At 40.6% G+C, this 14,961-nt stretch overlaps 1 protein-coding gene across 2 annotated transcripts in view; it reads left to right on the top strand.

The window, feature by feature from the left end:
* Positions 1-14,961, top strand: part of LOC122529298 (steroid receptor seven-up, isoforms B/C-like) — a 75,865-nt gene that overhangs the window by 25,708 nt on the left and 35,196 nt on the right. For both annotated transcript variants that reach the window (XM_043655411.1, XM_043655326.1), the window contains exon 2: positions 4,782-4,931. In XM_043655411.1, the coding sequence (XP_043511346.1) occupies positions 4,782-4,931 (150 nt within the window). The remainder of the gene's footprint in view (positions 1-4,781; positions 4,932-14,961) is intronic.

Below are 14,961 nucleotides of genomic sequence, written 5' to 3'. Positions count from 1 at the left end.
TTGGAAAAGTAAAAAAAAAAAAAAAAAAAGACACGAACATGAACGACTCAGTTTTCCTACGAAGAGTTAGTCAGACGTGATCTTGTATTTTTAGAGTCAATGAATGAAATAAAGTAGCATGAGCTCTTTAGAAAAATCTCTGAGAAAGCAGAAGAGCTCCATTTATACGATTTTGTCAGGGAACAAATACTATTGCTAGCAAAAAAAAAAAAAAAAAAAGAACATAAATGTTTGAAAGTAGTTAGAAACATTGAAATTTTAAGTACGAAACATTGTTGCGTTTGTTTGAAATATACGGAAACGTAAAATTAGTGATTAGTAAAATTTCAATACGTATTTCAATACGTGCCTTGCGTTTGATCGAAAACTTTCTGCCAGAGATAATAGTTTATATAATTGAAGTTCACATAATAGAAGACAGAAGTCCATTGATTCTCTCTTCTACTGTAGTTCGTTCACCGAATCGAGGCACCAGCTATAAACGTATGCACGTGGTGACATTCGAATGGAACAGAGAACAGAGAACAGAGGCGTAGTTTTAGTTCTTATATACCATAATACGATTTTTTATATATTCTACGAACTGACGAAATATAAGTCGCTGACACAAACGAATAACGTAACGTTAGCATGACGATAAGCATCAGTCGAACCTGTTGCCTCCGTTATGCGTTTTAGCACGTGGATGTCCTGTTCAGAGATCTGGTTGCCTCGTTGAACGAACTACAGTGACCTTTCGTTCATATATAATTAGACTCGAGCTGTCCAGGAGTTCAAGTTCAAGTCAGCAAGAGTTCATTTAATTAAACGAAAATTTAACTTGTTTATCGAATTAACGCAGATGTCGTTTAAATAAACGACAATCCGTACAAATGCTATATATTTGAGTTCTGCTATGTCACTCGAATTGTCTCTTGCCACATTTTCGAAACGTTTCTTTCGACAAAGTAGCGCGAACGTTGGATCGCGAGTGCCGATCTTAGCTCTCTAAAAATGTCTTGCCCGCGTCGCGAAGCTTTCTAAACGCAAAGTGAAGTTGCAGAACCGGTTTTGCAAATAGATGTCAATGCCTGGCTAATTAATTTTCTTGTTAATACGCTTCGGTAAATTTGCGTCATCTCGATCAGAACACTTTGAAGTGTTTCATCGCGTGACATTTATTTTTCTGCCCCGGTGATTGTAATCGCCCGATTACCGACATAGCCTGACAAAAAAAGAAATGATTTCCATCGTCAGTTTCAAGGGTCAAACTCTTTGCTCTCTTTGGACAGCTTCCACACGTGGTTTTAGAATTTTTCATTTGTTTCTGCCTTCAAATGATTTGTGTACGCACTGTTTGCTACTTTACAATTATCTGATAATATAAAACGTATTTATACATATTTATATAATATATATAATAATAATATATTTATATTTATATAATATAATAATAATGTATATAATAATAATATTTATATTTATATAATATAATAATAATGTATATAACAAATATTGTTGCAAATATATATTTTATATCTTAACGATGTCTGTACATATAGATAAGGATTGAAAAACACTTTGTTCTATTCGAACTTAATGAAATGCCTGTTCCTGCGGAATTTTTACGGAAAAAAATACCTAGTCTCTAGGAACATTTGTCGTATCACACAATAAAATTGTATTTTTAGTATACTTTATATTTAGACCTGTCAAATTATCTAATTAATTAAATAGTAATTTTCTGAATTTGATTTCTTGAACATTTACAATTGTACCGTGATAATTAGATTGCGGATTTTTATTCGTACAGCACACAGTGCCACGTTAAAATAAAACGAATTTTATGAAAGCAAGGCTACGAAGTGCAAAGAATACTTCTTACGTATTTAAATTTTAAAGTCATTCTCTTTCCGGAATCTATTAAATTCTTGGCAACGTTCAATTCCCTCTCAAACTTCTTTGTCAGATTAATCAAATCTTTATCTTCTTACGATCAAAAATTTTCGAAGTCGAGCACTGCAGTCTTGCTCTTTCTATCATCTCTGTCGTTTAAAACAATAGGTCAATTACCATATCCGCACACGTTCTAACTGAATATACAAATTCTCACGCGACACTGTTCTGAATAAACAAATATTGCGCGAAAAGGACTTGTCCCGTTTATTTAAACCAAAAAAAAAAAAAGGTTGCGAACCCAGAACCACGAGCACGTTATCGATCTCGGGGAACCGTTTCGAGGTCACGGTCGGAGCCGATCTCAAGCGCGGTCGTTCCATCTAAAACATGGGGGAGGGAGGGGGAGGGGAGGAGGACGTGTCTTTTCTTCCCGCGTGAAGATAAGGTCGGCCAAGCTAATTTCAAAGCGCGAGTAAATCGTAGATCGGGCAGGCGATCGCCGATGAGAATCGTCTACAACAGGGGTAACCCTCTTTATCGCGCGGTCCAGCCGTTTTCATACAGAGAACGCTTTATTGCCACGATATGAATTGCCTCTTGATTGCTTTCAAGTACTCGCCGCACGTCCACCCGCGTTCGCTCGTTCGCGCCATTCACCCAAATTCCCCGTTTCCTATCGTTTTCTCCTCCGTCTCTTGGCTCGTATCGACGATCGAACGTCTCGTGGCGAAGTTGGGAATACAACTCGCGATACAAAAAGAAAAATTACAATTCGCCGAGAAATTCGCGTGGAAGTGAAAGAAGCTTGTTCATTTATTTATTTGTTAACGATTAACGACAATGCACATCTGTTTCTTGGAATGAATCTTAATTAGATAGCAGGAGACCAAAAGTCAATTTAATTACGAATCCCACTGCTTATTTAAGACGTTCGAATTGATGGTAACACGATCGTATTTGGAAGTGAGAATATTCCTATTATTTTTATTTTGGAATTATTATTATTATTATTATTATTATTTTAAATTAAATTTAACATTATTATTTTTTTATTAATTTAATTACGAATCCCACTGCTTATTTCGGACGTTCGAATTGATGGTAACACGATCGTATTTGGAAGTGAGAATATTCCTATTATTTTTATTTTCGAATTATTATTATTATTATTATTTTAAATTAAATTTAACATTATTATTTTTTTATTAATTTAATTACGAATCCCACTGCTTATTTCGGACGTTCGAATTGATGGTGTTAACACGATCGATATTTAGAAGTGAAAAATATATTCCTATTATTTTAATTTTTGAATTATTGTTATCATTATTATTTTAAATTAAATTTAATATTATTATTTTGGTCTACGAAAATTAACGAGACACGAGCGCTTATTTCCCACTTATTATTATCAGAGAAGAAAGAGAAAAAGAAGGAAAATAAAGAAACCCCATATATTTTCCAGTCTGTTTGAAGGAGTTCGCATAATTCTGTTCAATTCTTGTTTCATTTGCGTGCCTACCGCGAAACAAAAACGGGAAAAGTCATTTGACGAGAAATCCCGATAACTTTCCCGGCGCGGGAAAGAAGGAAAAGAAGATAGCCAGCCGGTAGTCGAGGAACATCGAGGGGAAGGGAGGCCGATGACACGGGCGAACGCGATTCGATTTAACGAGCAGCGTGTAGAGGTGCCGCCGCGTGACAGATGGACAGGGGCCGCAGTCGGGCGTACGCTAAACAGGTTAAAGGGTTGGTGATTCGATCAACGAGCTTCGACGTTACACCTCCGAGTCCGCGCACGATTCCCCGAACGAGAATCACTGAGAAATAATCGACGTGATTTTTTTAAAACGTCGCGTAATCTTCGCGTGTTTCGGTGTTCTCTTCTTCTTCTTCTTCTTCTTTTTTTCGTTCTGGTCTCGTTGCTCGTCGTCGATCATAATTAGCGTTGTTGAAATAAGCCCCGAGCGGCAGAATCTAGAAAAATTCAAGTCTCAGTAAAAATTAAAGTCAGTATGATACAGTGATGATTGTCAACAGAATCACAGACTATCATTGATGACACTAATTGCATACAGAATCAACCTTGGGAATTTCGAGAGCTAGAGAGAACTTTTTAAAGCTTCGAGTTAGTCGTAACGTTAAAAACTCGGGTTTTGAGGTTGCAAAAGACTCGTGTTATACACATCGCTAGCCATAATTACTGGGTACGAGTCGGCCCATTGAGCAACATAACGAGAGTGAAACGAAAAATTGGTGATTTAAATTTTGTAACTTCGCCGACAAGATCATAGTCGCTTATCTCGCGATTTTCTTCACCTGTCAAGCGACCGAGCAATAGTTTGTCCTTTAATTTTATAGCTTATTATTACTATTATAATTATTATAATTTAAGATTCAATCAACAATTTCCATGCACGTTCGATCATTTAATCCTCGGAGTATTAAAATGAAGTGATTCAACGATCCCAAGTAGATCACACGAATCATAATTAACTCATGTGCGTCCTTCTTTTATTATTTTGTTTATATTACTTTTCTTCGTAACAATTGATATTTTCCATTTCAAAAGATTTATCAAAGGGTATAAATAAATGAAAAATATCAAGCGCATCCGAGGGTTGAACGACACCCTCGAAAATAATCGACTGACTTTCGACGAATGCACTTTTAAATTCTAACAGATACTTCCCCTTCCTTTTATATTTGTATATTGTATATTTTACGTCAGAAATTTTACCCCAATGATGACAAATAAATCAAATTAGATATAAATTGAGAAAGAAAGAGAAATTCTCAAATCTTTCGGATTGCTCGTCACAATGCGTGTGACACGAATGAAAACAAAAAACACACTCACACACACAGAAAAAAATATAGAAGATTTTATTTTCTCTTTTCAGGATGCAAGAGCTTCTTCAAGAGGAGCGTCAGGAGAAACCTAACCTACTCGTGTCGAGGAAATAGAAACTGTCCCATCGACCAACACCATAGGAATCAGTGCCAGTTCTGCCGATTGAAAAAGTGCCTGAAGATGGGCATGCGCCGGGAAGGTACGTACCCGATCGATCGATCCCCCGATCGGCTACCCTCCTCGATCATTCGCGGGCCGATCGAGGGAATTCCATCCGAAGCGAATTCCATTCGACACTTTCGCGGCGGGATATTTGAAATGACAGTCACGTGCGAGCAACATTGTTTCTATATACGTGTTACAAATAATCGTGTAACTTTTGTTACTGTAGTATCATAATTTTGTTAATGTACTGTGACAGTCGAACCCTGATCGACACAACTTTCGTTGGAACTGCTTAGAAGATAAGACGGCTGTTCTCGTCGAAGTTAATATAATATAAATTAAATAATAATATAATATAAATAAGAATAAATATGTAAATATAAAATAATATAATTTATATTAATATAATATAAATAAAAATAAACATATAAATATAAAATAATATAATTTATATTAATATAATATAAATAAAAATAAACATACAAATATAAAACAATATAATTTATATTAAAATAACATAAATAAAAATAATATAACATAAATTAATTCAATACAATATAAATTAATTTCTATAATTATAAAATGATATAATATTAATTTCTGTTTGGACAGAAGCAAGATTGCATAAATCCATTTATTTCATTCGTCACTTATTTATATTAATACTTTTGTCAATTATTATTAATTAATTTATTTATTTGTGTTAACATTTTTTGGTGACTCAAAATCAAGCACGTACACACGTGTATGTGACGTCCGCCGTGAAAGTGTTAAAATAGAGCAGGCGGGCTGCGGAGTCGCGCGCTCGTCGTCGTATCCTAAGATCAAAGTTCAACGAGGCGGAAACGTTTCTATTTATTTGTGCCCGAGGGATTCTCGAGCGGCACCTCGAGAACGAGCAGCAGCGAGCGGGTGCGAACGCGCTCGAGCATCCTTGGAACTTTGTGTCGGTCTCTAACGCGGCACAAGTGCGCGTATTTATATCAGGACCGCGTTCTCGATACGGTCGCGCTCGAGTTCCTCGCCTTCTGCTTTCGGGCAGCGCGTCGATACCGATCTCCTTCGTCCCCTACCCACCTTTCTTTCTTTCTTTCGCGCGCCGGCACGTTCTCGACGACCACTTTCGTCGACGCGACGTTCCACGCTATCCTGTGTTTTCTTTTTTTTTTGAAACTCCCGCCTCTTCTTCTCTTTTCATCTCCTTTCTTCGTCCTCGAGCTTTCGTCCGATCGCGCGGAACAAGTCGCAATTTCACGAATTTGTGAAACACTCGCACGTGGAATTCCATTTTTGAATTAGCCACTTGAAACTACGAGCAAGGGATCACTAATGAAGGGGGAGCATGTGTCATGTGGTTGTATCGAGTGTCGTATAATGTGTAAAACGAAGGACCACGTTGTTGAGAGAGATAACTTGTTTGCAACGAACTGTATGCAATTCATCCGATTCCTCTCTTCGCGAAATTATTATATAAATATACACCGTCTCCCCAAGTACGGAAGTAATAAAAAAAAATTCATATTGTAATTGTATTATACGACTACACTTTACATACTATACGATTACACTTAACATACTATATGTTATCAATAATTACATAATCACATGATTACGTTATACGTTATTAATCGAAAAAGAATTTTTAAGGACACCAAAGTTTTTAACCCTTTGAACTCGACTTATTTTCAACGCTATTGCACGTCTACTTGTATTTATTTTTAAAGTAAATTAGATAAGAATTCAATGTCTTTTAATTTATCATTATATAATTATACCGTATATTATATATAATTATATATTATATATTACTTTTTAATAATACTTTAAAGTGTGATAACTTTTTAAAACAATTTCTGCGATTTTCCATACAGCAAATTTGTATTATTACCGTGACACTCAAATTTTAACCGCCGAAGGAAAAAAAAAACAAGAGAAAAATCGTTCTCCAGAATGCAGTCGGAAATTCTCCGGCGTACGTAGCACGCTTATAGAAAATCCCTTTCCCTAGCCGAGCAGAAACACGTAGATCAAGATCGCACGAATCGCTCGATCACCGCGGCGCACCGCGAACGATCGCGAAAACCCCGGAAAGGTTCCCACGCCTTTCCCTTTCCGAGATTCCTTCTTCTTCTTCTCTCGAACTTGTCCGTTTATGCGGCGATAACATCTGACCTTGTTAGAGCACGCACGAACTGGTCACCGACGTGGACGAACCAGGTGTACTTATTTCTGGTCCGAGGATTCATCGTTCTCTCTCTCGTTCTTTCCTTCTCTTCTCTCTCGTTCGTTCCATCACCAGTTACGCTCAAACGCGACATCGCGACACCTCGGCAAACGCATCGAGTGCAAAGTGGATCTCCGAGCCTTCGAGTGTAATTCGGGGCAAACGATTATCCCACGTTTCCTCGTGTTCCACGGCGTTTCGCGCGATCCCGGTTCCTCTCGCCGAGGAGGTAGATACCATCTGACCTTGTTCGAGACGTACGTGAGCGAAACGGTCGTCGACACGAACGGTCAGGGAGCACGGTCCGAGGAAACTCGCCGATCCTAGGATATATTGTGCACGGTGAAGAATCATAACTGTAATAGCCAACCAAATGGGGTAATGGAAAATTGCCGGCAATCTGAACCGATGTAATTTCACATGGAAAAGATCACATAACGAAAAGCTCCCAAGCACCTTGGTTATCAAGTTTGAAAGCGTGAAGCTTTCCACTTTGATAATGGTTTCCTAACACCGAGAACGATCCAGACGAATGACTTATCATTGCGAACGATCTGACGTCGCTGATTTGGACACATGTGTGTACGAAAAAAAAAAAAAAAAAAAAAAGAAAGGAAGTGAGAAAAAAAGATCACATAACGATTGTACTTGATTATATTTTAAAGTGTGAAGCTTCTATTTTGATAATGGTTGATAATGACAACGCTGAATTGGATAAATGTGTATGAAAGAAGAAAAAAAAAGAAAAATGAAAAATCGTACAGCGTATTTATCACATAAATGCTTTGTAACAGGGAATATTAATCATCGCGATGTCCACAACTTGGCTCGAATAGTTCAAGAACTATTTTGTAACAAAAATAAAGAATATAATAATAAATAAAGAGATATACAAAAATATATATAAAATAAAAAAAAAAGAATCCTGGAATGTTATTGTACCTACTAAATATTACAATTATTAAAAACAAATATTTTCTTACTCGTTTGTATATTACTATTCTTATTTATTCATTTAATAACGGAGAATAAAATATTCTTTGATATACAAAAGAGTTGTCGAACCATTGACGATTTAAATAATTGAACTATTCTACACATTTTTGTGCTCTCGAGCGTCTCACAAGTGCACAAAACTCTGTAAATATCATTATTTATTTATTTATTTATTTCGCGGATAATGAAAAATTCCTTGAATATACGAAGAAGTTGACGATGCAAGTTCCAAACGACTGACATGATTTCTGCAGCATCGAGTTTCGAAATCCACGGTCAAAAATATACTAAAAGTACAAATCAAATGCAGATTGAAACCCATAGATCCTACCAGAGCCATTGACAACAAAAGTCGCTCGTCGCATGTCGAGTTTTCGCGAAGGGGGTGTTCTCTGACCTAGCCACGGGGCAAACGTGTTACATCCTCGAACCGATATCGGTACATAACAGTCTTTAAACACCGAATGACTCGGCCCGAAGCCTTGAACCATGATCGCGGTAACGTGGTTGTTGTCGCGGGTAGGTGGCCGCGAGAGTGAGCGTTGGCCGTGTTTTTCCCACGAAACGGCGACCCGAGTTTTCTGCCCTGTCGCGGTAACGTCCGCTCATTATCCAGAATGATGCCTCGGCTTTTGATAATAATTCGAAACGACGTTCGCTATTTCGCTCGCGGGGCACGCAACCGTCTTGCCCACTCCCCGATGCGCCATTCTTTTGCCTCTTGATTCCGCGCAGAGAGCAGAGAGAAGAGCGAGAAAGAGAGAGAGAGAGAGAGAGAGAGAGAGAGAGAGAGAGAGAAGAAAGAAAGAAAGAACGTAAGAGGTTAAACGAGCAAGGAGGAACGGTGGCCGAGGAGGAAACGGGGCACTCGTGGCGAACGATGCGGGACAAAGGGGGCAGAGAATAGAGTTGCCGAGACGTGAAAAAAAAAAAAAAACAAAAAAAAGAGAGTATGTTTGTCCGTTGCGAGAGTTGTCGAGGATGGCCGCGTCGATGGCGAGTCGGGAATTGGAAAAATGTCAGAGTGCCTGCTGAGAGTTTGGATAAAGATGAGGGTGAATGTGTGTATGATAGCTGATACTTCTGGAAGTCGAAATGGGGGCCGAGAAGAAACGATGCGGGATAAGAAGCGTGCGATAGAGAAAGCTTGTCCGAGAGTTTGTCGACGGATAATTAGGTTGATTATCGGCGATGATGAATCGATAGCGAGCCGAAAATTAGAAAAACGAGGACAAACTTATATACTTGAAAGTTAAACGAGGCTAGGAGGCATTGGACAAAAAGCACGCGACAGGAAGAAAGCTCGTACAAGAGTTTTGTTGACGATAATTAGGTTAATTACTACCATCATTGATAAGACTTTGAGACTCAAGGAGGGCGGACGTATAAAGCCATGTCTCGACCGACAAAAACTTGTCGTCGTGTGATCGGTCTTTTGCGCAATAATGGTACAATAAGACAGAAAGCAGGGCAATGTAATTGCCTACAGGAAAGAAAGTCCGTGTTGTCGAAATGTTAGCGATGGATCGATAGCGAGTCGAAAATTGAAGAAACGTGAACGATTATGACGGAGAACATGGAGATTAAACAATCGAGGAGGGACGATGATTGAAAAGAAACGGGGCATTCGTGATTAAAGGAAAGCTACCGAGCCATCTTGTAGAAAATAATCGGCAATGTTACTAATATTACTAATATTATTAATTATTGCCAACATTACTAATATTATTGAAGCATCGATAGCGAAAATCGAAGAACATCGTCAAAGACCGACGTCGATGTTAAAGAGCAAGCTCGTTCGCGCGATTACGTATTGCAGAATCGAAAATCAAGAAAAAAAAAAAAACGAAACCGAAACACAGTTGAGATTAAACGAGCGAGAAAGCACGGAGGCGGAAGGAAAACGGAGCACTCTCGGCGAAAGAAAGAGAGTCGAGCTACTAATGCCATGGTCTTCGTCGCGGAAAGAAGAGTCAACGATAATCGACAAACTTTGTCAACGAAGCCATGAACACAGACACGAAGAAAGCGCGAGAGGAGAAAGAAAGAATCGAAAGAATCGAAAGAAGAAGAAGAAGAAGAAGCGTCGAAGGCAAAAAGTCCGCGCGCGGCAGAGGCTGTTTCGAGCAGCGAAGCGAGCTAGCGAGCCTTTAGCTTTGGCGCGATGCGGCGAGGAGAGGAGAGAAGAAAGAAGAGGAGAGGAGAGGAGAGGAAAGGAGAGAAAAAGAGAAAGAGAGAGAGGGCAACGGCGTGGCAAGACGCGCAAGGTAGGGGGCTAGAAGAGTTCGTGGGGAGAGGAGGAGGGGGGAGGTTGGCCGGGGCGGGAGGGGGCGAGTCGGTGGTCCGAGGTCAGCGGGGTGCATGACCTTACCTCGGGGGCCCCTTTCCTTCCGTGGGGCCCCCGAGGCAGACAGGATGCGCTCAAGATTACCCCGCAGATACTGTCCGCGATGATTACAGAAATCTAGGAAGCCGCTCAATTTAATTAACCCTTAATTGCGACTGGCCGAGGAGAAGGCACGTTTAGTGAAAACTGTCTGCCCGTTTCCTTCGTCCACGGTCTCGCGAGGGCCATGAAAATCCATCCTCTATGTCGCGCGTGTCTGCTTGCTTCCTTGACGTAAGGACGTTCCTACGGGCGCGCGTGTCAGGCATGTTTATACTGATGTTCACGACGGAGAAACACGCGTTCTTTTACACTTTCACGCGATATTTTCCTCGTCGAAATGTCGTTGAAATTTGTTACGTTTCCAAGTTTCCTCCGAGTCAATGATATATTGTCCAAAGGAAATTAATTACATTTAAGAGTGAGATGGTGAAGCGTTATTGTTGCTTCGACAGGAATATGATGATTCACCCAGTCGAAACAATGATACTTAGAGAAAAATCCCTTTAGTTAGTTATGTATCTGATGTTCACCGCGGCGCGGTAAACATTTTCGGCTAACCCAGAAACTTGAAAATCGTCGTCACCTCCGCGATTACAATCATTCGCCATGTTTACAACTCGAATTAATCGACACATGAGAGTCTTTTTTTTTTTTTCGTTGTAGGAAACTGTTCCCCGTCGAACGAGGATTTACAACATTTAAGCGTGCGTGAATAAAGAGTGAAATCGTGGTCGTTTCTTAACGTTATCCTTGCGATTTACTAGGATTCTAAACGAACACGATTCTTTCGCGATAATTTCTACCAGCGGGATATTTATCCGTTTCGAGATACTTCCAAGATTTCGTACACGATTTTTATCACTTATCGTCTCTTAACGTTCTCTAGTTAGCAAGATATTACTCCCAAGATTTTTTTTTTATTAAGCTTTCAAATCTCAGATGAGATTTATTCGCTGTACAGTGAGGTAAATGTGCTTAACCATTAATGCCTTATATGCTAACCTTAAATGCTAATGGGTTATTTATACGTTTATGTCACATGTTTTTAAAAAACGATAGGATACATGCACACGCTTCAATGTTGGTCTCGGCAAGCAAAACAGACACGGTGGTTGGTAAAAACAGTTTTAAGCTACTAGTTGATATAGGTTGGATCTTTGAGACTCGTAAAGAGGACATTGCCAGATTTCGTTCACGATTTTTCAACGTCTCTCGACACTACCTTTGCTTAGCAAATTACGATATCTTCGTAATTATTTCTCTCCAGCAAAATATTTGTTTTTCACTATTGTCAATCAGAAATTTCGATATTTCATCCCTTGGCAGACACTTTTGCATTTTATTTCCGTTTGTTCATTAGCAAGTCCCAAGAATTCGCGTTTCTACCAATTGACGAACAAGCAATTGTCTCATTTCGAGGATTCGCGTGAAATTTCTATCGATGCAGAGTCGACGCTGAAGGAAACCACGGACCCCGGAAATGTCCGCGAGTCGCGAGAGTGCAGGATCGTCGATCGGACGATCGATTAAACGACGCGGGTAATTGCGCGCGGCGATCGCTGGTGAATCGGTGTTGTTAGGAAATTCCCGATAGAGGCCGATATATCTGGCGAACGACTGGCGCGTAGGTAGGAAGAGATACCGTACGCCGATGGTATAGAGCAAGAGAGAGAAAGAGAGAGGCCTGTGTGTGCCAAGGTGGATTTCACTTATCTCTCAAGCGTCGGGGCATGCCGCGGCGCGCGGCATGCCGATGCAACGACGATGGCCATTATAGCCGCATTAACTGAAATTAGACATTGTTTCCCTTGCCGGGGTGGAACGATGCAACAATGGGTGGACGACGAAGGCGGATGGCCGGGCTGCTCGAACGGAACGCGTTCCGGGGCAAGCCAAAATGGACGAGATGGTGGAAAGGGGCGACGAGAATGCGAGAGAGGGCTCGGGACGAAGCGAGATGGAGAAAAAATTACGCGAAGCCGACATACCGCGGAGGAGAGTACGAAGAGGAGAGACAAACCGAAAGAAAGAGAGAGAGAGAGAGAGAGAGAGAGAGAGAGAGGGAGTGTGTGCAAAGTCTACTCTTTTATCTCCTGGCGTTTTCTTTTTCGTCGTTGCGCTTCGTCGTTGTGCTCTTTCTCTCTATTCCCATCTCTCTCTCTCTCTCTCTCTCTCTCTCGCTACTTTTCTCCCTGTCCCTATCCACGACTTGTCTACCTTTCTCCCCAGTGCGCGCCGGGGAGAAGAGATTGCCGATATTACGGCAGGGTCAGGATCGTGACTTTAATCAATTAGCGAAGTTTCTCGGACCCGGGAAATGATTAGTAATCCGACTGACGGTCGATTCTTGATCCTCCGCGCACGACGCGGAGGGAGATTCCTTCTTCTCTCGATAACCGTCGAGGGGGGAGAAGAGGGGGGGGGGGACATAAAGCCATAGGAGAGAGTCCCTGGGGAGCCACCGAAACTCGAAGATCGGCCGTCGGTTCGCTTGCTATCGACGAAGTTTGATAAACGCCGTCGTTCGCGTGATTTTTCCACGACGAAGCAGCTTTTCACGCAGCCTCGTGGCTGCTCGATAATCTTTGCAACAGGGAGAACAACCAGCCGCGATAACGGACTGCCTGTAAACCATAGCTAGACTTGGGGGGGGGGGGATCTACGGTTAACCACCGGCTCGGTGTTTGCCTCTCTCGATCGAGGCTGGAATTTTTATCCCGAAGCTTCGTTGTACCCACCTATCTGTTCCGTTTGGTCGCGTGCGAGCTTCGTTAACCCCTTGTCTTATAATATCGACGCTAATGCCACGTAGGCGCTCGTGGCGCGAATTATGGTACCGATTTGAAAGGAGAAGCAAATTGCAATTTCCGTGAAACTTGGAATTTCATTTCTTCGACATTGAACAACATTAACAAATTATAAAACAATTCCCAAACTTACATTTCTAGATATTCTCTGTATCAGAGCAATCATTACAACAAATACTGCAGTAATAATTTGCTTGCCAGAGGTTCGACAAGTATAACACGTTACAGTGTTTAATAAACATTCTATGAAATGTGTAACAAGGCAAGCCTTAGGATGACTAAATTAAAGTGACAAGTATTTTACCGATTTCGTCGCTACTTCAACCTATTAAAATATATTTATAATACAGACAAATACACAGTGGACTGTGAGTTAAGGTACAAACTCATGGTGATTCCACAGCATAAAACACAACGATCAAGAATAACGGAATTGCTTGCCTCCGTTCTCGAGGCCTGAATACATTTAAAGACGAATGCATTCTTAATTTAACGTAATGTAAAATCATTATAACCGATCTTGGCGATTTCCTACGAACATGTGCGTATTCAAATCGATTCAAATGCCAAATGCCCTTTCTACTTTCGATCGTTTGAAGCACTCTCGAGCGGTGAAGAAATTGCCCGAATTATCGAGAGTCACGCTCGTTCGTCGAATTTTTTCGCGGCACAACGAAACGAAACGAAACGAAAATCGGCGGGGAAAACGACCGGCTCGCGGCGACATTACCGAGAGGCCGAACCGAACCGTTCGCCTGGCCGTATTTACCCGCATAATCTCTTTCCGTGCATTAAAATACAAAGTAGGCGCATTACCATGACAAAACTGTCGCCGGGTCAAGAGTACCTGACACCATTCGTGGGGGATTGCGATCGGAACTCGGGCTTGTTATGCATATTCAGAACGGTGCAAGGTCCACACGGTTGCGCCGCATAACCCTTTGTTCGTCCCCATCCCCTCCCCCTGCTCTCGACATCCAGAGAAATTTTCCTTTCGGCTCGCGCGCCTCGTGCGTCCCCTCTCCCCTGTCTTGGCCTTCCTGTTGCGCCAACAACTTTTATTCTCCCGTTTCGACTCGGGTTTCCATCCCGGACGAGGCGTTCCTCCAAGGGAACTTTCGACGGCCACCTATCTTCGTTCGCAAACCAGAAGTTTCCTTCTCACGAGGAAAAATCGCGAGCCACGTCCACGTCCATGGGTGGAAAAAATAATCTTACTGATATCGGCAATCGCTCGAAATTTATCCATTCGGGTATTTAAATAAGAATTCTTTCTTTTTTATTAAGAAATTGTTATGGAAGTAATTATAAATATTGTGACTATCAATGTATTTCCCTCGCGATACTATAAACTCGAAATTTATCTGTTCAGGTCTTTAAAGAAGAATTGTCGTACGAGGAAATTGTGTAATTATTATTGTAATATTATTGTATTTCTCTCTAAACTCGACATTCGAGTTTTTAAATAAGAATTTCTTTTTATTAAGAAATTGTTATGGAAGTAGTTATTATTGTGACGTCAATGTATTTCCCTCGCGATACTATAAACTCGAAATTTATCTGTTCAGATCTTTAAAGAAGAATTGTACGAGGAAATTGTGTAATTATTATTGTAATATTATTTCTCTCTAAACTTGACATTAGAGTT

This window comes from Frieseomelitta varia, unplaced genomic scaffold, assembly GCF_011392965.1.
Source record: "Frieseomelitta varia isolate USP_RPSP 00005682 unplaced genomic scaffold, Fvar_1.2 scaffold_1004, whole genome shotgun sequence".
NCBI classification, from domain to species: Eukaryota; Metazoa; Arthropoda; class Insecta; order Hymenoptera; family Apidae; genus Frieseomelitta; species Frieseomelitta varia.
Note: the sequence above shows the minus strand (reverse complement) of the source record. Positions and strands in the feature narration are given on the sequence as shown.